This window comes from Eumetopias jubatus, unplaced genomic scaffold (assembly GCF_037043125.1).
Source record: "Eumetopias jubatus isolate StellerSeaLion01/CBP00866 unplaced genomic scaffold, mEumJub1_p1.0 scaffold_8, whole genome shotgun sequence".
In the NCBI taxonomy this organism is placed as follows: domain Eukaryota; kingdom Metazoa; phylum Chordata; class Mammalia; order Carnivora; family Otariidae; genus Eumetopias; species Eumetopias jubatus.
In genome coordinates, this window is record NW_028274814.1 from 92,881,243 (window position 1) to 92,903,317 (window position 22,075).

General features: G+C 41.5%; 1 protein-coding gene across 7 annotated transcripts in view; it reads right to left on the reverse strand.

The window, feature by feature from the left end:
* Window positions 1-22,075, reverse strand: part of GRIP1 (glutamate receptor interacting protein 1) — a 393,897-nt gene that overhangs the window by 75,452 nt on the left and 296,370 nt on the right. For 5 of the 7 annotated variants that reach the window (XM_088025632.1, XM_088025631.1, XM_088025630.1 and 2 more), the window contains exons 8-12: window positions 18,912-19,059; window positions 16,847-17,016; window positions 10,914-11,069; window positions 10,060-10,212; window positions 228-414 (exon numbers count right to left, since the gene is read on the reverse strand). In XM_088025632.1, the coding sequence (XP_087881758.1) occupies window positions 228-414; window positions 10,060-10,212; window positions 10,914-11,069; window positions 16,847-17,016; window positions 18,912-19,059 (814 nt within the window). The remainder of the gene's footprint in view (window positions 1-227; window positions 415-10,059; window positions 10,213-10,913; window positions 11,070-16,846; window positions 17,017-18,911; window positions 19,060-22,075) is intronic. The other 2 variants (XM_088025633.1, XM_028111005.1) reach the window with 1 other exon arrangement.

Consider the following 22,075-nt stretch of genomic DNA (forward strand, 5'->3'; position numbering starts at 1 on the left):
ATTAATATGGCTGCCAGTCCCTGATGGACAAAAATCTGCTAGATAAGGCATCTGTGCTCGTTATTCTTTTCAAAACTTATCAAGAACATAACATTTTATTGTTTGAACAGAGAGTTCATTACATCCTGCATTTCCTGCATTGAGCACTGTTCCATAATTTATTAGCTATTCAAAGATAGTCGGCACAAGAAATGCACAGAAACAGATGCTGTGAAAGAGTGTCTTACCTCTCTGCTGGGCTGTCAGCTTCAATATAGGAAATCAGAGGTGGAGAAGTGAGCGTCTCCGTGGCAAACACACTGCCCTGCAGTTGGATCCCAAATCCTGTGACAGGATCTGCTGTCAGCACAACTTCTGTGGTTTCTGTGTGAACGACCTGCCCAGCCAAGCCCACTGTGCTTGAGGCTAAAGACACTAGAGGAACAAACACACAAAAAAATGACTTTAGGTTGAAGCAAGCACCAGGAATACCAGCATTTCTTTCTTTTTATTATTAGAGAGACAGAGAGAGAGAGAGAGAGAAAGGGAGAGAGGGGGAGAGAGAATCTCAAGCAGGCTCCACGCCCAGTGCGAGCCCAATGTGGAGCTTGATCTCATAACCCTGAGATCGTGGCCTGAGCTGAAATCAAGAGTTGGACGCTTAACCAACTGAGTCACCCAGGCACCCCGGAATATCAGCATTTCTGACACAGATCACGTCTCTGGAAAAAAAAAAAAAAAAAAAAAAAAGCTCAATGGCAATGGTGGAGGTGATACTTTGGTCTTCTAGACAAAAATTTAGTCAGAGCTGAACTAGATAAAGGAATCTCCTGATATCCATCACATTTTAGTCACAATGCCAGTGTGGCCTCCTCCCCATGCTCAGTCCCGGTACCAGGGACAATTGTGGGAGCTTTAGGAAGACGACAGCCTTGGGACTGTGTACCTGGGTTTTGGTCCTGGTTCCACCAGTAGGCAACCAGCTGTGTGACCTTGGGGGAAGGCATTAATTTCTTTCCTATGAAAAAAGGGTCAGGCTAACTGGTCTGTTTTCCCCTCTATCCATTTGTGCCTAAGCTTTAAGGTTTTTATAAACAATCTGACCTTCAGCTTTGAAGAAAAAGTCTGGCTCCTGGAGTGGTGAGGACGTGCTTGTCATCAACATTATTTTAGCATTGGATTGGCATGATGGAATTGTTGAAACTTTATATTTCTCCTTTCCCCAAATTTGGGCTCTTCAGCCTTCGTTCTTTCTCACTGGATCTCCAGCCTACTTTGTCATCTCTTATTTCATTCATTCTTCTGATAACTCATCTAAGCCTCCAGGTACCATCTCTGTCTTGTTCCTATCCCCAACCTGGGTCATGGAAAGGCCACTCCACTCCTAGATGCCTTTCTCTCAGCATTGCCCACTGGGACCCCTGCCTCCTTTACTCTCTGTGAACAAGCTCTCTGCACGGTCCGATGCTGGACCGTCACTTCCTCCAAAAGAGGTCTTTTGGCCTCTGTAATTGAAACTTGCTGACACCATATACCTCAAAACCCGCTGCAACCAGAAGCCATTTTCTTTTCACTTTCCCTGCATGCGGCAAGGAGAGAGAAGAGTTTATAACCCTCCTTGCTCCACACATCCGGTGTATTTTACCATAAACCACTTCTATTTTAAAGTTCTATATTATGTACTTATTTCTGCCTTGTCTCATCTTCAGACCCATACTTTTCTACTTTTCCTGTTTCCCCCCATTTCCTCACTGACATCAGGGCTTGACTCTTAATTTGCCTCTTCTAATCTGTAGCTTTTCCATGTCCTCAGTATCTTTGACATGATGGCAATAAACAATGCATTGGGTTTATGGTTCTTTAGCTCTCTCAGTGCTGATTATTGGCAATCCTGCCCAACTTCAGCTATCAGCAGAGCCCTGTGCTGGACCCCAGCATCCTTCAAACCGGAAAGAGCTCCAGGATCTTCAGATCTGAACTCTCCTTGTTGATCACAGAACCTATTAGCCATCTTTCCCGGTCCTTAGGCCCCAACTTTCCCTTCTTGATGACTTCTAGCCCCACTCCCTTTCACTTGTCTTCCAATCTAGTGGTTTTCAATGGTTTTGTTAGCAATAGATTCCACCCCCCAACCCCCCACTTCACATGAAAGTGTGTAAGGGATGCCTTTGTATTCCAGATAACAACAGAGCTACTGAGGTAGGAACTGAGAGTAGGAACGGGAGGTAGGAACTGAGGTAGGAACAGGAGACCCTAGAGGAGGCTTCCCCATCCCTCATGTGTGAATCTGGGGAACCCAATTTAAAAGCTATCATCTTTACCCATTGCCTTTTACTAGCATCATTCCCCTCCACACTCCACTTGGACCCCTGGTGACCACTTCAATGAGGCATCTGCTGGTGTCGGAGAGGCTTAAACCTCATGACATTTTCTATAGTCTAATACGCTATACTCTTTGATAATGCCTGCTCGCCTCCACTGCTCTTACTAGTTTGCTGAAGGGTGCTAGAGAAAGTCACTACAAATTCACACAATTCTCTATGGAGCCCTGGAATCTTCTGTTATGTAATATTTGATTTCTCCACAGGATCAGTCTCAAACATTTCTACCATTATAAGGATCAAACCTTACTCCTTACTTCATTTCTTTCATTGACAAGAGTTCCTTAAAAACATTCTTTTCAACCTCGATTTCTCTGTATCATTATCTGCTCTCACTTCCTTTTTCTTCCTGCTTCAGGAGGATGTATCTTTCCTTCCCTTTCAAGGCCAGCTCCTCCTTTCTGATACGATCTGTTTCCACGCCCTGTGATTTTTGTGCCATAAACACTTTTCTCTTGTTTTTTCCAACTTTCCTGCTCACTCTCCTAGCTTTCTGACCTCTCCCTATAGGTTTGTACTGATTCCAAAACTGCTTAAAACTTGGCCTCTCCCTTCACCCTTTACTGAATCTACTCTCACCATGACTTCCTGATTGCCAAAATCAGTGGCCTCATCCGCTCTACCGTGCAGCAACTGGCTTTGGGGACCATCCTTTTCTTTCTGAAATTACTCTCTTGGTTTCAATGAAGCTTTGTTCTTAGTTTCTGACTTTTGTCAGCCCCTTCCAGGTCCTTTGCCCCTTCTGCCCTGCAAACACAGAGCTGCCCACGGTTCTCTTCTGAGCCTTCTCTCCTCTCCTCTCCCTCTTTCACTTCTCACACGTCTCTAATAGGACCTCTGTGTGTATCTTCTCAAATCTAACTCTCCAGTTTCTCTCAAGCTCCAGTGATGAATTTCTTGACTTGGATATCCCATCCCCAAGAATGTCCCATTGACTCCTCAAACTCAACATTTTAAAAATTGAGTTAATCATCTTCTCTTTCTCATTCCCGCTACTGTTTCTATGAATAGGACCATCATGCTTCTAGTCCACCAGGCTTGAAATCTCAAGGTAGCTTTTGACTTCCAACATCCCCATTGTCTCAAATTCAATCAATTGCCAAGTCCTTTCAAGATAACCGCTGAAATATAACTAACTTCTACAAATCCTCTTTTCCCTTCTTACCATTAATGTTTCAATTCAGGCTTTTATTATTTTTATTTTAAATATTTGAACATGCATGTTTCTGGTCCTTCTGTGCCCAACACTTTCTGCATATTTTTGCCAGATTAACTTTCTCTTCATGAGGAGGCCCCCAATTTATCTGCTTCTGGAGTAGGGCCTCATGATTGCTAATGTAGATCACTGTATAGACTTAGACTCTGTGTCCTTGCCTCTTGTCTTAGGCTAACATCCTCCAAATTGATGTCAGAGTGGCTTTTTCTCATATGCGAAGGTAATCCCCCAATTTAGAATCTTTCAATGCCTCCCTGTTTCCTGTAGAACAACGTCTTCAATGCTGGCAGAGCTCACAGGACCCTTCCTAAGTTCATGTTCTGCCTATCCAGTCTCGTGCTCCTTGATGCTTCCTCCATGTGCCATGTGCGGCAGCCCTGCTTTCAGCCCTCTGTCCCTTTAGCCCTTCCCCTGGGTTTTCAATGTCCCTTTCCCTGCCTTATCCAGGCAGAGTCAGGTACTCACTTTTTTACATTTCCACATTTCTAACGCATGGTCTTATTTCAGCATTTATCAGGTTTTTATCTGCCTGCCTTTCTCTCCACTTGACCCTGAGTTGTCTAAAGACTGGGACCCAGATCTTTTCCTCTTTGAAATCCCAATGTCTGGAGCATTCAAAGAACACTAAATAAACGAAGAACAAATTGGGTCTTGTGATATTATCCACATTTTCCTTTTTTGGAATCAACATATCATGTAGGTTCTACTGACTTAAGGAACTAGAAGTTGTTCCTCGGACCCCAATATCTCTACTATGTGGCTCATGCCAACATTGTAGCTGACATGGCAGAGGATGCTGAGGTGGACAAATGTCTAGGAGGAGGAAGGAAAATCACCTTCTTCTTCAAAAGCACCATCATTGTTCTCACAAGAGAATTCATATTGATGAGATTAAAGTAGCCTGTTGTAGGGGGTAAAGTCAGCTTCCAACCCTGAGTTTTTTACAGGTGGTGGCCTACAAGTCCAAGATGTGACACAGGGACTATCCCATATTAATTCATACTTGCTTTTAGCCAAAAGGCCGAGAAGCAATATCCCATATTAATTCAGATCACACTTTCTAGTGTGCCTTTGTTGATATCAACTCTACTCTGATTGTTCTTCAGATCATACATTTTCTTACCAGTGGCACACAACCACTAGAGGTAGTTAGTAACGATCTGGAGAGTTGTGTTTCTTTCCAGTCTGTTCTCATTGCAGGCAGGAACATAATAGTAGAACGTCATCTATTGGCAGATTACTTTCAGTCTATCTTCTAGGTGATGATTTTTGGACTTCAATAGAAATACTTTATTTTCTGTGAATTTTTCTATAGGTTCACATTAATATGTATTTTTTTTCCATTTGAGATCTCAGTTTGGTATAGATTTTTGGATTACTTAATTGGAGTTAAAAGCCTTGAACCTTTAAGCCAGCTCATTGGCATTTCCGCTAATAGAGAATTAGGAAGAAATGGGTCAATCATAATAGGAAGGATTAGGCTGGATATAGTAAAGATCTTCTCAAAAGGAGAGACTTGCTACATTTTCAGAACAGTTGGAGAAGATGGTTGAGAAACTGAAATCTCTGGAAGGTTTTTTTTTTAATTAATTTTTAATTTTAATTTTTATTATTATTTTTAAAAAAGATTTTATTTATTTATTTGACAGAGAGAGACACAGTAAGAGAGGGAACACCAGCAGGGGGAGTGGGAGAGGGAGAAGCAGGCTTCCCACCGACCAGGGAGCCCAATGCGGGGCTCGATCCCAGGACTCTGGGACCATGACTTGAGCCAAAGGCAGATGCTTAACGACTGAGCCACCCAGGCGCCCCTGGAAGGTTTTGGAAATAGAAATAAGTGCTCACTGTGGGCATCATTAAATTTGTAAGCTTTATCTGGAGGCAAGTCGAGGCAATAGAATTTATTAGGACATTTAATTTAGGATTAAAAATATGTTAAATGTTGGTTCTATAATTATATAAATTTATAATTTACCTAATATAGGATTATAATAAATAATCTAAGTTTTATAATTAACTCTGAAAGTCCTTTGATATAATGAAATCTGTTCTTTGAAACAGTAAAATTTCATTTGAAATTGTACAATTTCAAATATGTGTGATTACTCACACATATTAAAGTCTTGCTTATTACCAGATTTGAAAAAGATAAATTGTAGATTTAAAGATGATGAGCCAGGAGAAAAAACAACCAATAGTACTTGGAGGAAAAAAAAGATGAGCTTGATTATCCTTCTTCATTAAGGTGGCCAACCAGCAAAAGAAAATAAAGGTGATTTATTATGAATTATAACCCTGTAGTTTAAATAATTGTATGATGGATTCTCTCTCCAGTAGCAGATACTCCTGCAAGGTACCAGCTCTGGCCTGAAGTGTGCCCATTTCTACTCAGGTGAAGAAGGGAATGGCTAAGCAGCTGACATACTGCACGTGAATATTGCTAACTGGTGTGTGCCAGGGTTGTGTTCAGGCTTGGCATCTGCTCTGTCCTGTTCCTGTTCACGCTTGGAGGGTTCTGTTCACAACCCTTCAGGTATGCAGGAAATGACCCTGTGCGTTTGTCAATTCTTGTCTTTCCTAGTGTAAGTAAGGGAGGAAAACCAACGATAACTTGTTAGCTTCTAAAGTTTAAAAATCTGCCAAATGTTTTCTTTGCTTAGAAGTCTGTGAGGTTTACTGTCAGATAGGGAAAGCATTTAAAAAGTATCCAGAGCAATGGACCGCAAAGATTTATTAGTGTAGTGTGTTTATCACTATTTGATTCCATACCTCACGACCTCTAGCTCACTAAAGTGTTCCCCATCGGGGGTGCCTGAGTGGCTCAGATGGTTACGCGTCTGCCTTCGGCTCAGGTCATGATCCCGGAGTCCTGGGATCGAGTCCTACATCGGGCTCCCTGCTCCTTGGGAGCCTGCTTCTCCCTCTGCCTCTCTCTCTCCCTCTCTCTGTCTCTCATGAATAAATAAATAAAATCTTAAAAAAAAAAAAACGAAGTGTTCCCCATCGGCATCAGCCTGCTGTGGATCCAGCACACTGTGTGTCACGTGATCCAGTTCAGGTGTCCAGCAGCTCCCTTCTCCAAATGAGGGTAGGCTTGGGCGGGGGTGGGGGGGCAGCTCATAAGCCGCCTCCTGGAGGGCTCCCTGCATGCTCACTTCTAAAGGCTTACCAATAGCTGCCTTTGCCTTCCGTCCTTTTCTCAGGGGTCTGTGGCAGGGACAGAAGTTGTTCGGCTTCTTCATTCTCTTCCTTTCAGCTCTTTTCAGTGTTGGCCACCCTGCTAGTAAGTGGTGATGGCACAAGAGGCAAAGACTATTCTGGGAATGTGATCTAGCTTCCACACTTGTCTGCAGGTCAGGCGGACTGCAAACAGACAGAGTCTACACTGGCTCTGTGTGCAGAAGCGGGACTCAGGGGGAACGAACCAGGTCCACTGCTCAGTCATGCTGCCATCACGGGGGGACGGGGGGACGATAGGGTTCTGGAAAAAGCCTTGACCTCTGAGGCAGAGACAGGGACAGCCCAGGCTGTGGCGCAAAGGCCAGTAAGATTCCAAAAGAGGTGACCAGAGGGTTCCCTCTGTGACATGGCCCTGCAGCCCTCCCAGGGCTTTGTGACACTCCTCCCAGCCCAATGCTGGGGATACTCATCATTCTTCCTGTGAAGCAAACATGGCGCTTTCCTAGTTTAATTCTTGTCACGTGTTGCTACAGACTGCCTGTATTTTCCCCTTTGATCAATGATACAGAATGTTTTAATTTTTGTGGAAGAAGATTTAATTCTTTCCTGGCATGTCCTTCTCCACCAGAAACATATGTGGGAATTTTTTTTCTGTTTTGCAAGCTCTGGCCTCACCTCATCACCAATACAGTGTAGAGGGTTTTTATTATATTTGTTGTGACTCTGGCACGATTCACCATCCATACAAATGGCCTGGTTGCCATAGAAACGTAAGTATTAGAAAGGGGGCAGCAAATGGTGGCATAGAATAAAGATATAAATAAAGTGGTGGAAGTAAACCATGGTATAGTGAGAGTGTAATAAAATTTTTATTATCTGTTATTTGGGAAAACCTTTACATTTGATGTGACCATACCAAGAAGCAAGGAGAGCGCAAGAGGAAGAGGAAGGAGGGAGAAGAGAAATGAAAACAAACAAACAAACAAACCCCCCAAAACCCCAAAAACCGTCATTCCTTTTTTTCTGACTTCGGAATACTATCACTATTTTTATAGGACTCTTTGGAGTAAGAATGAAAGTTTTGGACCTCATTGTTTGATTACAATATAAAGTGTCTGATCTCCTGAGATACATTTAGAAACATTCTGGTAGGCATGTGGTCAGTGTTGCTTTTAGTGGCTAATGTCTACGTTAGCAAACACAAATAGCTTGAGATTTCTTGAGCCAGGTTTCTGTTTCTGTTTCTACTATGACGGAGCATCACTTTCTGATTCAAAACAGAATTTATGAGTTGGTTATGGGTGTCAGTGACAGCCTGGCCTCAGCTTTGTTTCCTACCACAAAATTCAAGCGATGTAAATATCACCCTGAGTTAGCCAAACATATCATCACTCATCTGTAGTCACTAATATCTTTAATCAACGTAGCGAGTCTTACCTAACACAAACATTTAGCCAATGAAGCAGAAGTACAAACATTAATGAGTTTGTTTTAATTGCTCTTCCCTGTGGAGGGCTGTGAGCCTGTTGCTGTCAGTGAGGGACATTGCACATGGAGGCGTTATATATAAAAAATTTCCTATACAGAAATCCACCACAAACCCTGAAGGTTTATAGGGAAGACTCAAAACCTATGTATTAAGCCAAAGTAACCACTGTGAAAAATGCCTAAATTTGAGAACACAGTCAATAGATTTTCGTACATGACAATTTAGATCCAAGGAATAATAACTAACACTTAAACTATGTAAATGGCTAACAGCTAAATAGTGTTTACCATTTACCAGGTGTTCTAGCATATATATATATATACATATATATATATATGTATATATATATATAAAAATAAAAAATAGTACTTATTTCATTGGGTAATGGTGAACATTATATATATAATAATGCATACATAATATATGTGTATAATATGTATGTACATATATATGTATATGTAGTTAGCATATAATTTTATTATAATACGCATAATATATATTTAATTATATATAATACATATACTCATCATAGCCTGGAGTATATTTCTTGTCCCATATGCCCCTCTTGGTGGCAAGAATATATATATATTCTCTCATATAATCTTCACAATTACCCAATGAAGCAAGCACTATAATTAATCCCCATTTGTAGCTAAGGAAGCCAAGGCCTAAAGAACTCAGGTGACTTGCTGAAGGTCCTACAGGAATGATGCTGGGATGAGAACACAGGCTTCTATGCTCATCACCAGTTCACTCTACTGCCTTCAACTAGTTTCTTCCAAGAGTGAATAGTTTACTTTAGTGTTAGCTAAGAAACATGTGAGACTCTAGAAGCTGTTTATTCTCATTTTAACCAAACTCAATCTTCCTTCTATTTTCGAAATTTCAAATTTGCTGTCATGTACATATACTAAAGTTGACGAAACCCCTTATACTTGAAGGGATATGCAAGTCTAAATCATGAATATACCACAATGGTGACCCTATCTTTTGCAATGGTTTTCTTTGTAAGGAAACTGTCAGCTTTCTATAAAACAAAGATGAAGGCTGGCCTCCCACACTGATGGTCCACTTGTGAAGATCCATCTCTGGCAAACAAGCTGAAGAGTCAATAGGTCCAAACATCCCTTCTCATAAGAACATTCTCTCTTCACTTCCAGCCTTGAAGTATCTGGGTTTCATTTTATTTAGTTAACGTAAGGGTGTTCCTTATTTCATTTCTATGGTAAGCACAGGGAGAGAGCCCATCTTCTTTGAGGTTCTCTGCAGGAATCGTAATTACAGCGCCCAAAGGGAACAGACAGGAAAAGAAATACACCTCTCTGGACTATGATCAGATCTGGTTGGAAAGATAAGTGAGTAAATTTATAATCATATTAAACAAATGCATGGGATTCTCATAGTTATCAGAAGGGGGACATAGTTTTAAAAAAATTGGCTTTCGCGTGAATAGGAAATTAAGAACAAATGTTTCATGTCCAAAGCTACCCAAAATGGAAGGAAGGAGTCTCGAAGGAAAAAAAAAAAAATCACCTCTTTGGTTATTTTTTCAGGTCAAAAGAGCAAGGAAAAAAAAATTTCAGAGACAAAGTTGTAGGCGAAGGCAGGTTGAGCTAATTCAGTCTGAAATTGTATTCTGCTCAATCACTATCCTAGAGACAATAGATATCATTTCCTTGATCTTTGGCAAGGAGAGCCATGCACTCCTTAGCATCCACCTGATCATTTAGGCACCGTAAGACACGCTTGCCACCGACGCCAAGCGGCTCACACACTTTCTCCAGGCCAGAGACAATGGTTACCATTTCACTTACGTGAGCTTTTGAAGTCTTTCTTTTTCAGTCTCCTCCTCATCATGGTTCCACGGGGGCTAGTAGAGTAGAGGCTTCGAGGTAAAGTCCCCATGTTCAGGGAACTCAGGCTGTATGCACTCATGGAGGTAGGAGACAAGGAGGACACCAAGGCTGCTGTAAGAGAGTAGACACTTGGCACAGAGCGTTCTCGGGGGGGTGGGGGGTGGGGGGGAGGTGTGAGCCTGCTACCCTTGCCAACCAGCAACGATCCAGAAAGACACACAGGACGCACAGCAATGGCTAGGAAATACCCCAACCAGACAGAGAGCAGGTTTCAGAGGCCATGGGGACAGCCATTCAGAATCTCCGAGTTCCAAGAGTCTACAACTCCTTGAGGAGCACCATAATCCTCGGGAGCATAATGGAACACAGAGACGCTCTAGGAACGTTGCTTTAGACACACACACAAGCATTAAAACGAGTCTCCCCATAAACAGCAACTCTGTGCATCAGGTACATAGTCTCATTTTCATAGATAAATTCTGACATGAATTTCACAAGTGGTGCCAAATACACAAGGAGGCGCTGAGAACATCGTAGTCTCCATAATCTTTGGAACTGTTATCTCCTGACTACATACAAAGCATTCTGAACAGTGACATCCTTCCCTAATGACAAATGCTTTCTGACAGGGGGAAAAAAAAAAAAAACAAAAAAAGCGCCAGAAATGATAAGTGGCTACTAAAGAAAAAAAAAAAAAGAAAAAAAAAGAAAGCACATAACACTCATGAAGCCAAATATGGTATGAATTAGATGAGGAAGAGGAAGCATATCATTTCAATGAAAGAGCAGGAGGGGAAAGCCTGGAACATTACGAGGGCTGTTTGGAGGAGGCGCTTTCAGGCCCGTCAGGGCTGGCACTCTGCAATGGTCAGGGTGGATCGTATGAGGGTGATGGTAGGTGTGAAGGCTGCAGTGGTTGCCGGCCCAGGAATCCCACGTAAGTTGTCTGTCGGTCCTCTGAATTTTCACTGCCCACATGAAGTGATGATGCGAAATAAGAAAAAGAACCGAAAAAAAAAAAGGAGAAAATAACTGAATTGTACAAATAAAAAGCGTAACAAAAAAAATGAAAGCTGCTTGCCAAAAAAAAAAAAAAAAGAAAAAAGAAAAGAAAAGAAAAAGAAAAAAAATCAACTGGCTTTGTCCTTTCTCAGTGATCAGCAAAACAGATGATTAACATCAGGGATGGAAGCCTTTCATCTTCCCAAGAATAATGCATGTCTTACCCTGGCCCATTTTTTTTCTCCTTTTCAAATGACTACTGAATCAATTTCTAATCTCCCCCTGTACTTACTTTGCAGCAGAGATTAAAAACATTTTTTTTAAAAACTTAAAAGTCAAGCCTATAAAGATCTATGGCACACGACTAGTAATTAAAGATTTGCACATCTTGGCCAGTTTAGTAGCACTTGTTTTGAGAAAAAAGAAGGAACAATAAATCACATTGGCTCAGGATTCAAGTGTTTTACCAGTCACACATCACAATTTACTGTTCTGACATTTTAATTACACTCAGATCCATCAATTGGACTTGACTTTTCTCAAAAAAGCCCCCCAGAAACCCATTCTCAATCATCTCTCAATATCAGAATCTTATTTGTATCCTCAATATATTTTATACTTTTTTGTATTTTTGCAAAAAAAGTTTACATTTGAAAGAGATAATTCTCAAAAGATTTCACATATTCTTACATTTTAAGATGCCGTAACGTTTTAATAAAGCTTATTTCAAAATTTTCCTGTCCTCTTTATTGAAAAAAAAAGTATATTGTGTTTCTAGTCTAATTTCAACATTATTTAGATTTTATTTTCTACCCAGTGTTCTGAAAGAGGGGCAATGTTATGTGTGTTACTATGTCTGATACGAGATTTTTCATTGAACAATCTTAAAGAGTTAAAAATAACACATGAACTCGTATCTCCTTTTAGTGTCATGATCCTAAAGTAAAAGATGCCTAACATGTGAATTATTTAACAACGTTCATTCCTGTAGAGGGTCAAATACTCGGTAAGTATTTAAAGGAGGCTCATTTGGATAAAGGCTTAAGTTGTCAGTGGCCACCTGACAGGCTTTCTGGAGCGAGACCGCTCGCGGAACCAAAGCACCAGCAGGGAAGAGTATTGCCGGCTGCGGCTGACCGGGCTTTCAGTTCTGGCGCAGCCCTATCTCTCTATAGGACCCTGGCCAGTTACTCAGCCTCCCTAAGCCTCAGTTTCCTCACCTGTCGAGTGGAGATCTGGAAAGCATCTCCCCTGCAGGACAATTGTGAGAATTATGCACACGGTGCTTCGCATGGTACACACAATAAAAACAAATGAGCTCTTACTACTAAGATTGATTCTGCTTCCTTTCTATCTACTTGCCTACAAATAAAGTATCTTTTAAAGGAAAAAGACGTAGCCCTCCCTCAATAAATTTCACTCAGCGGACACTTAGGTTTGGAGACTACCTCTGGAATCTGCAGAACACCTGCAGAGGCCCCACAATTTTAAAGCTCTGCGCCCCCTGGCCCTTTCCTTCTGTCCGCCGCTGTCTCTAGTTTGGGTTCCATCTCCCTGTCCACTATCCTAGTTTCAAGCCCTTAATCTCCCTGACCCTTGCAACACCTGCAGACTTGGTTCCCCGATTCGTCCACTCGCATACCTCCCTCTCAGTATCTGAAAGACAGGGTAATCTTTTAAATAAGTCACTCCCATTTAAGCGGCTTTAGTGGGTTACAATTACAAGGAGAATCAAACGTGCCCCCTACTTATCTCTCCAGCTTTATCCTTATCAGTCTCCCCATCCTGTTGGTCTTACAGTTATTCTTAGAACAAGCCAGGCTGCTTCCTGCCTCAGGGCATTTGCCCTTGCTCTTCTTCCTCTTCCCAGTTGCCTGCAGGGTTGGCTCCTTCTTATCATGCAGGTCTCAGCTAAGGTACCACCTCCTCAGAGAAGTTGTTTTGACCTCCCTGGCGGCAGAGCTGCCCTATCCTAAGCTATCCCATTACTACTCTGTATTCTTCATAGCACTTATTACAGTCTGAAGTGGCTTTATTTATTTAACATATTTTACATGTTTGTCTCTCTATACCGAAATTCCATGAAAATAGGAATCTGCTTTGCTTGTCTTGCCCACTAGATGAATCATAGCAGCTAGAACGGTGCCTGGTCCATCATGACGGATGAATGAATGAATGCATAAGTGAACAGGAATCAGCCGGAGTGTACCCGCCCACACTGCAGCAGCATTTTCCTTGTGATAAAGAGTGTTGCGGGGGAAGTTCATAATGGATTCTCTTTGCCCATCCTCCTTCTATTTTGGGGAGTGCAAGAAGACTTCTTAGAAAGATGTGATCATTGCTGGGTCTGGCTAATCCACACCAACAGCCACTCTAATGAACTTTTTACACAGTATTGTCTATGTTTCAAATGAAGGCAGAGCATAGTGAATGGACTTTAGAATTCTACACTCACTTTTTGACTCAGTTCTTTAAGGAGGACTTTGAAAATTACTGGGCATTTTTTTTTTTTACAACTGTAGCACCCAATTAACAAATCAATAAGAAAGATATTATTGACCACTCTTGGGTGCCCAGCCCTGTGCCAATCGTTACAGGCAGATTAAGTGTAGGTCATAACCTTTACCTTGACTTTGAGCGGTTCCTGATGACTAAATCTTCATACATATGAAATAATAAGGGACAAAAATGACATAAGAGAATGCATGAAATTGTATGCCATGCATAATGAATGCAAAAGATGTTCAACAAATAATGTAGGCCAGGGAGCGCAGCTACTGCCTACTTTGAACATACATTCCAAATCTATTCTGTTTTATGGTGGTGTACTTGATACTCATATGCTTGTTAGGCAAGCATTTCACGAGTTTAAAGATAAGATGTTACATTTTGCAAAAAACATTTCTATACGTTCTCCCATTTAATGGTCCCAATAATAACAGCCAACTTTCACTGAGCACTTGCTATATACCAGGCATTGTGCTAAATGCTATTTCATGGATTATCTTAGATAATTCTCACAATTCACTTAGGAGGCAAGTGTTGCTGTTATTATTACGCCCATCTTACAGATAAAGAAACTGAGGAATAGAAAAGTTGGGTTGCTTGCTTAAGGTCCCAAGTGGTGGAGCCAGAATTAAGTCTGGAAGTCTGATTCAGGAATTCCTGCCTTTCAGCCACCACACACTGCCTCTTCCTGTGGGTGTTCCTGGATTTGTACAGATACATACGCAGCAAGTTAAAAATAAGATGCTTTTTACATCTTCCAGGATGGTGTCACTGTTGGAGTCCTACGATGTATCTGACATGGAGGGGACTTTTGTCTGTTCTCCTCTCTCACTGTACCCTCCTGCCCTGTCCGGGATGTCTACGGGGACAGGCCAACAGCTGATTTCGTGGTTGCTCCTGGAGCTCACAAATGGAAGGTCCTCCAGGCACTGTATGTACTGAACCTTGTGACTCTGCTCCATGTCTCTTCCAAAGTCTCATGAACTTCAATCACGACTATGTCTCCCAAAGACCCTCAGTGGGAACAGTTTCTAACCTTATTGGAAACTCATTCTTGTTGGCATTTTTAGTGCTATTTATCGGCAAAGGGCACAATTATTCTCATTCCTAGCTGATGTTGCAGTTTCTTTATTTCCCTGAAAACACTGTGGTGGTGAATACTTTGTTGGGAAGTAAAACTTGGGAAATATATCTCCATCCACCTTGGGATGAGAGACATGCTGCTGTTCGGGCATCAGGATTCCTGAAAAAAATAACCAGAACTTTCTTGTGGCAAAAGGGTAAAACTATGTAAAACCATTCTACCACATAAAAAAACCCAGAAGTTTGAGAATTATAAACACCATAAAATTTTTTGGGTATTTCTTTTCCCTTCTTAACTGTGATTTAATTATGTTTCGGAGCCAATAATTTTGTCCTTTTGGAAATGCAAGTCTGATTTTAATGTAAAATGTAGGGAGATGTTTGTAGGCGAGATAAGAAAGAGGGTGCAACTGTCAGCCAAAGTAGATGATAAGGTCGAAAGTGGAAGATAGAATTACTTCAGTTACCAGCCCCCATCCTCCACCCCTCCGAAAAATCACAATGACGTCAGGTTTTTGGTAGTGAAAAAAAAAATGTGTTCTTGGTCTCCATGCATCTTAGGATATAAATTCACCCTCTCAAATTGTCTTGACAGGTAAAAAGATTTAATATTTCATGAGTTGGAAACTATTTGGACTACTTATGATTTGTACACAGGGCCAGTAAAAAGGGGGAGATGGGGCTGCTGAAGATAATGACATTTTGCAAGGGTCTGCTCTGTAGTTCTGATTCTCTGACAGCAGAATTTATCAAGCCGAATCTCATGCTGAGAAAGCACTACATTGTGTGCATTCTTAGACCCACTATGCTCCAGATCCAGTGATGACTTCGGGTTAGTTTAGAAGAGACTTAGTTTTAGAAATCTCTCCCCTCTGCCAGTGTGCCCCGTGGGGTCTCCTGAGCGGAACGGGGTGCATTCCCATGAACCCCTTACCGTTTCTAGTCAGAGGAGGCAGAGTTTCCTTCCCTAACCTGCCTCTACGGCAACCCTTCTCTGCTCCATTGTGTCAAATTAAAATCTGATAAAGGTAATGCTGTACTAGAGATTTTCATTAGCTCCAGGCTGTCTAAGCTCCATTTAATTAAAAAAGGTTGCATCCAGCTGACTCATTCAGTATGAAAATGATCTGGTCCCTCTTTTTTTTTTTTTTTTTTTCTTCCGAACTGTGGCAAAGTGCGGTGCGTTTCAGAAGGTGGGAGATGCATAATACAAACGATCTCCTCACAGCAAAATTTCAATTCCAGAGAAAATGGTTCTCTTTCTCTAAAAATACAAAAAAAAAAAAAAAAAAAAAATGCTCGTCTCCGGCCCCCTGACAGCACTCGTGAAGCTTCAAGGAATCCATTTCAAGGAATAACAAAGGAGGGCACTTGGCGTAAGGGAAAGGAGAGAGGAGTTGGAAGAAAGACTCTCAAGTGGAGTGTCATTTGGGGTTCCAAGTCCTTTATCTTGTACCAGGTTTTGTTTAAAGATGCCTAAGTGGAGGCTACATAAACACTTAGCAAACATATCTGTGAGTTTCCACACAGTAAAAATGTGGGTCCCCTCAGCTGACAGCTGTTACAGAATAAATGTAGTCAAATATTCTGATACTCCCAGGAAAGGTACTTGCTCACAGAGGTGGTTCTCCATCCTAAGGGAAAAGCTACTCTGGCAAATGGAAAAAATATAGAGAAAGTCAACCTTTCCTACGACTTTTTTTTTCCCCCTCTCCAAATATTTGAAGGGTGTGCCACGAATACCCACTTCATAATTATTTTTAAAAAAGTGAGAGTTTTACAATATGCCTTCACTGTCCTTCAAGTAGAATGGAAACTCAATATGCGGAACAGGAAGTCAAATTCTTTCCCTTCTCTCCACACTCAATTCGGAACAAAGCCTTTAAAAAAAAAAAATCAAATAGTACAAGCCTGAAAATTCTGTTTCAAATAATGTTTCTTTCTTCAATTTTGAGATTTCAAATAAATCACGTTTGGCTTGGGGGTTGGGGGCAATCTGGAAGATGAAGAAAAGCCAACAAAGATAACCTGCTGCTTTGAAAGAAATGATAAAGCTGGAAGTAGACTCTGTGTCTTCCGGCCTCTAGCTGTGCTGAAGAAGCAGTAACTGTGAGGGGAAGACACAGAGATTTAGCTAGCTGGATCCTCTCACCATGGTCAGGTCCCTTCAGGGCCAGGCGGGTCTGATGATGGGGCAGAATCTCAAGCTTGACCTGGTCGGTGGTGTTGGCCAGGAACTGGGTGGCCTCTGCTAACGTACAGTACTCCATGCTCGTTCCGTCGATGGACAGGATGTGGTCTCCCACGTGCAGGGCACCACATCTACGGAAAGGGAAAGGACAAATACTCAGTAGGATGAGTGCCTTCCTCTTTGGACTATGACTTTCACGGCCTTCATAGTTAACATTTCACACAGTTTCAATTTACTTAAAAATAGGAAAAATTTGAGTGTTATAGGAAACACCATCTGTCAAATGTTAAGTACTTTGTGTAGGAATAGGAATGTAGAAAATACAGAAGAACTCAAGGAAGTGTTTTTCTCTTGTGCTTCTTAAAAAAGAATATATTATTTCGGGGTGGCGGTGCCAAAAGTTGAAGGGAAGTGAGTGGGAGGGAAGAGAAGAACAGGACAATTTTTCCCCTTGGCTTTTGTTTTTTTCCTGTGATTTTTCCTTGTTGGTTTTTATGAGTATGAGCTGGTAAATACTCAGAACGTCAAGACGTGACTCGCATAATTGGAATGGGATCATTTACAACTACTTTATGTGTAAGTGGGAATAACTGGGGGAGACTCAGCTAATGCTTTTTCAGAACCCCTCACATGAGCTGCCAAATCACCAGTGCTTTATTATATTTTATTTTGTTATTCTGGAGTTAAACATCGATTAGTACAAAAGCTCTCGATGGCGATGGAAATTATGCAGGAGTCAAAAGAGTCAAAAAGGAGGCCTGCGTGGTGAGTGAAGGGGAAAGCTGGGGGGTGGGGGAGGGACTAGCTGCTACATCTTGCTGAACTCAAGAGACTGGCTACTGGATGAGTTGAGAAAAGCAAACACAGCAGTCAGCATCCCAACGTACCAGTCAAGTGGACAGCTCCTTAAACTGGTTACCCCCTGTGGAATGGGAGAAAAACAGAGGGAGAAAATTAAAGCATCCTGCACCATTGAACTGGAGAATACCCCTGGATCAATGGCCGTCACTGGTAAAGAACCGAATGTAGGGTAAGACCACAGTGGAGCTGTAGACTGACCACTACAGGGGTTGCTGCAGGTTACTGCGTCAGGGTGGGAGGTTTCCCATGTAGGGCGAGGGCCTCTGCAAAAGAGGCTGGAAACATGCAGGGGAGGCGGGGCCTCTCGGAGTATATCGAGCAATTTCCACAGTGGGAATAGTCTCCTTCTCAAGACAAAAAAAGCATTTCAAGTCGTCCCTTCCATCTAAAAATAAAATTCCATGTGGATGCACTTGGAGAGCTTCAGCGATGGAAGTGGGGGTTTTCTTACCAGGAGCTGGGAAATAATTTATCAGGTGGAGAGGTAGTCTTTTTGCCCCCAACCCTTCTTACCTTATAAGTCTAAAATAGTAATCAGGAAAAAGAATTCAGGAAAAAGGACTTTTGTTTTTATTGTGTCCTAGGAATGAACGCTGTTTTCAGGGGCCCTTGAAGACAGTGAAACCCTAAGATTAACATTCTATGCCAGTGTAAGACCTCTCTTTAAAGACTGCATTATTTCAAAAATATTGTTTTACTCATTTAAGAAAAAAGGAATGAGATTTTTATAAGATTTTGGCAAGATTTAATTAACAGTTCAGGAAAACGTATGACTTCTCTAAAGGGAGCATACTAAAGATATGCTTGGCCACCCTACACCAAAAACAATCTATCACCCTAGAACACGGTAGGAAAACTGGTTCAGTTGCTTGACTTTCTTTTTTCCTATCTCTAGCGGCCACACCAAACATCTGGATGAGGCAACATAACATTATGGGGTGGCTGATAAGGTAGGTCAATTTTTAAGCCATAGAACCGTAACTTGTTTTCTTGATGAAACTTGTATAGACGGGCAGGAGAGCTGTTTTTTTAATCATATATGTACGTGTGTGAATGCATGTGTACATGTGTAAGTATTACATATGTGTATATATACATATAGAAATATATATATATTTTAACACTCATGCAGTTTTGAAAAGTAGGCACTTTCTACAACACCCACCTGTCTGCAATACTTGCAGATTTGATTTTGTCTATGACAATGACCTGTTTGTTACAGCACATCGAGGTAGTTAGGGCAACCCCAAGGCTGGCACCAGGAGTTTTGGCAACTTCAACTAGCAGTGGCCCGGACGCTGTTGCCACAGAATCTATGGAAGAACAAATTTCAGAAAACAAAACAAAATAAAACCAATAAGCAAACAGACACATGAAAAATGTGGAGAATGTTCAGTCTGATGTTGGTCTGTTAACGTTATTGCTGAAACTTACATTTCCCTCCAGGTACCATCCCCCTGGCCCTGGTAACTTCTTAGGGCACCTTTTAGGACACCTGTTCTATCCAGCTTGCATATCCAGTAATATGTACACAGGTTTATCTCTTCAATTAAAGTTTAAGCCTCACATTAGTTGGGATAATGTTTTGTGTATCTTTATGCCCTCTTTATCACTTGGCACACTTGGCACCTAGTGGCAATACTAGGTTTCTCAATAAAAGTTTTTCAAACAGCACCTACTGTGGATGGATGGATGGATGGATGGATGGATGGATGGATGGTTGGATGGGAAAGAAGGATGAACAGATGAAGTCTCTCAGTAGCCAAATACTAGGAATGCATACACTAAGTTGAATTTGTAAGTCCTTTGGGTTTTTCCCTATTCTGGACCTGATCTAGAGTCACTTCACCCTCGGCAGTGACTTCACACCACACAGGCTTTATTTTTGGCTTGGAACACTCTTTATTCCTTCAACTCCTCCTCACCTTGGGGACTCAGTGTAAACATCAGCTCCTCTGAGAAGCCTCTCCTGACTCATGATTTGGGGAGATCCCTTTCTCATGTGCTCCTACAGCCTACTATATTCCTTCTGTTCCGGCACACACCTCACTGTTTTGCAGTGGCCAGTGTGGATTACATGCTTCTGTCCTTTGCCAGACTGCAAGCTGGCTGCGAAGGCAGAGATGATGTCTTGTTGATCACGACATCCTCAATGCCCGGCATAATGATCGGCCCAGAGGAGGTGAGCGATAAACAGTTGTTGAATGAATGCATGAATAAATGAGAAAACTCATGAAGGCCCTTAAAGTTCAGAAGAGGCAAGGGTCATACGGGTAAGAGCCCTGGACATGGAATTAAAACACCTGCATTTAATTCTTTTTTTCACAATATTTTGATCACGGTACCTCAGACAAGTTACTAAAACTTTCTAAGTCAGCTTGCTTGCCTACAAAATGGTATCCTTTCCTTAGTGTTTATTTTGATGAAATCAATGTCTGGTTAAAGCATTTTGTAATTTACAAAGTGCTATACATAGAGAATATTATTACTATTATTATTATTGCTATATTATGACCTCAAGCATTTTACAAGACTATATTACAAGACTCTGTAATATTTTTCTGATTTTCTACTGCTCTTCATTAATGGAAATTTGTCTTTCTCCAAGTACATTTTATCACGGAGGCAACGCTCAGATACGGTGAACTAGGAACTCTGTGTTCCTGTTGCTGAAGCTCAGGCAGTATGGATGACTCCTGAAGCTGAAAGTTCCATTGGAGAGAGCAATTTTCAGTTTGCTATGAAACAAGGTATTTCTCAAATAAGGTAAAGATGAGAACATTCATGCCAACAACATTTGTATTCCAGTGCTAAGGATTCATGTATGTGCGTTCTTTTTTTTCCTAAGACTTTATTTATTAATTTATTTGAGAGAGAGAGAGAGAGAGAGAGAGAGAGAGGGCACGAGTGAGAGAACACAAAGCAGGGGTAGGGTGGGGAGGGGCAGAGGGAGAGGGAGAAGCAGACTCCGTGCTGAGCTGGGAGCCCGATGCTGGAGCTGGATCCCGGGACTCCAGGATCATGACCCGAGCTGAAGGCTGTTTTAGTGGTCCTTTCTTCACTAGGGTAGTCGGTTCTGCCCACCTCTCAACTCTCATAGTCCAAGTTCTGTGACTAAGTGCATAAAATCTGGTGCCTCGAGCTTCACACTCTGAAGTCTGCTGTCCTCCCCTTCCTTGAGCAGGCTCCCTAGCAAGGTCCCTTCTTGCTTAGGTTGACCCTTGTGTCGGCTCTGGCCCAGCAGGGCCTTTTCTTTACGTTATCTTTATAGAACTTTAGAAGGACTTAATTAATTAAGGTATAATTGACAGATTACCTTAGTTTCAGGTATACAATATGATGATCATATATTCATATACACTGTGAAATGGTCACCACAATAATAGAAGGAATAATTTTAGGAGGACTAATTTCCGAAACCACTTCCCATTGACTGGTTGGATTATAACAGATAGCTTTGTGAGGTGATAATCACACATATGCTTCCACTTGGTTTTCTCATGTCAAAAGCTAAATTTCTTTGACTTAACAGATGAAAGTAATAAAGTTTCTCTGTTACTTATAACTTAATCTCTTACAAATGACAGAAACTGGTAGTTGTTCCTTGGTATCCCATCTTCCCTTTTTTCTTCAGTAATAAGCTGCCAAGCTAAGGACATTTCCCAGCCTCCTTTGCAGTGAGGTGCAGCCATGTGACCAAATTCCAGCCAATGGGTGGTGAGTGGAAGTGAGAAGTGAGCTGTTCTGGACGTGCTCTTAAAAATGATGGCTGTGCTCTCCTTGATCTCATTTCCTCCTTGTTGCTGTTGCAATGTGGGCCCAGCCCTGGTAACCCATCTTCAACCATGTCGACAAGAGCAGGGAGCCACGTAGAGGAAGCTTAGGTTTCTGAAACCCTATCTCCAGAGATTGGTGCTCTCCCAATAAACAGACTTCTATCACATTTAAGCTAATATTTTAAGCTTGGGTCTTTGTTAAAAGCTAAATCTATATCCTGATAGGCCTTCTCACTTGTGTCTACCCCCCAATGTATCTTTCTTGAATTGTTGTTCTAAGAGGCAGCTATTTACAACTAGGTATTTGCAGATGTAAATTTTTTATAAAACCATAATCAACCATTACCCAGTATACACGACGTATCCATTTTTCTTAAAAGCATTACATCATGATTAAAGATCAGAGTTTTTAAAGAGGTTATCAGCATATGTGGAAATTGTTTAAATGTAAACTCTTACATTGTTATTCTTTTTTTCCGGCCTATATTTATCAAGGTCCTAAAAATTATATTCTTGCATGGTTCTAACGTTCCAGTTATGGTGAAGAATGAAT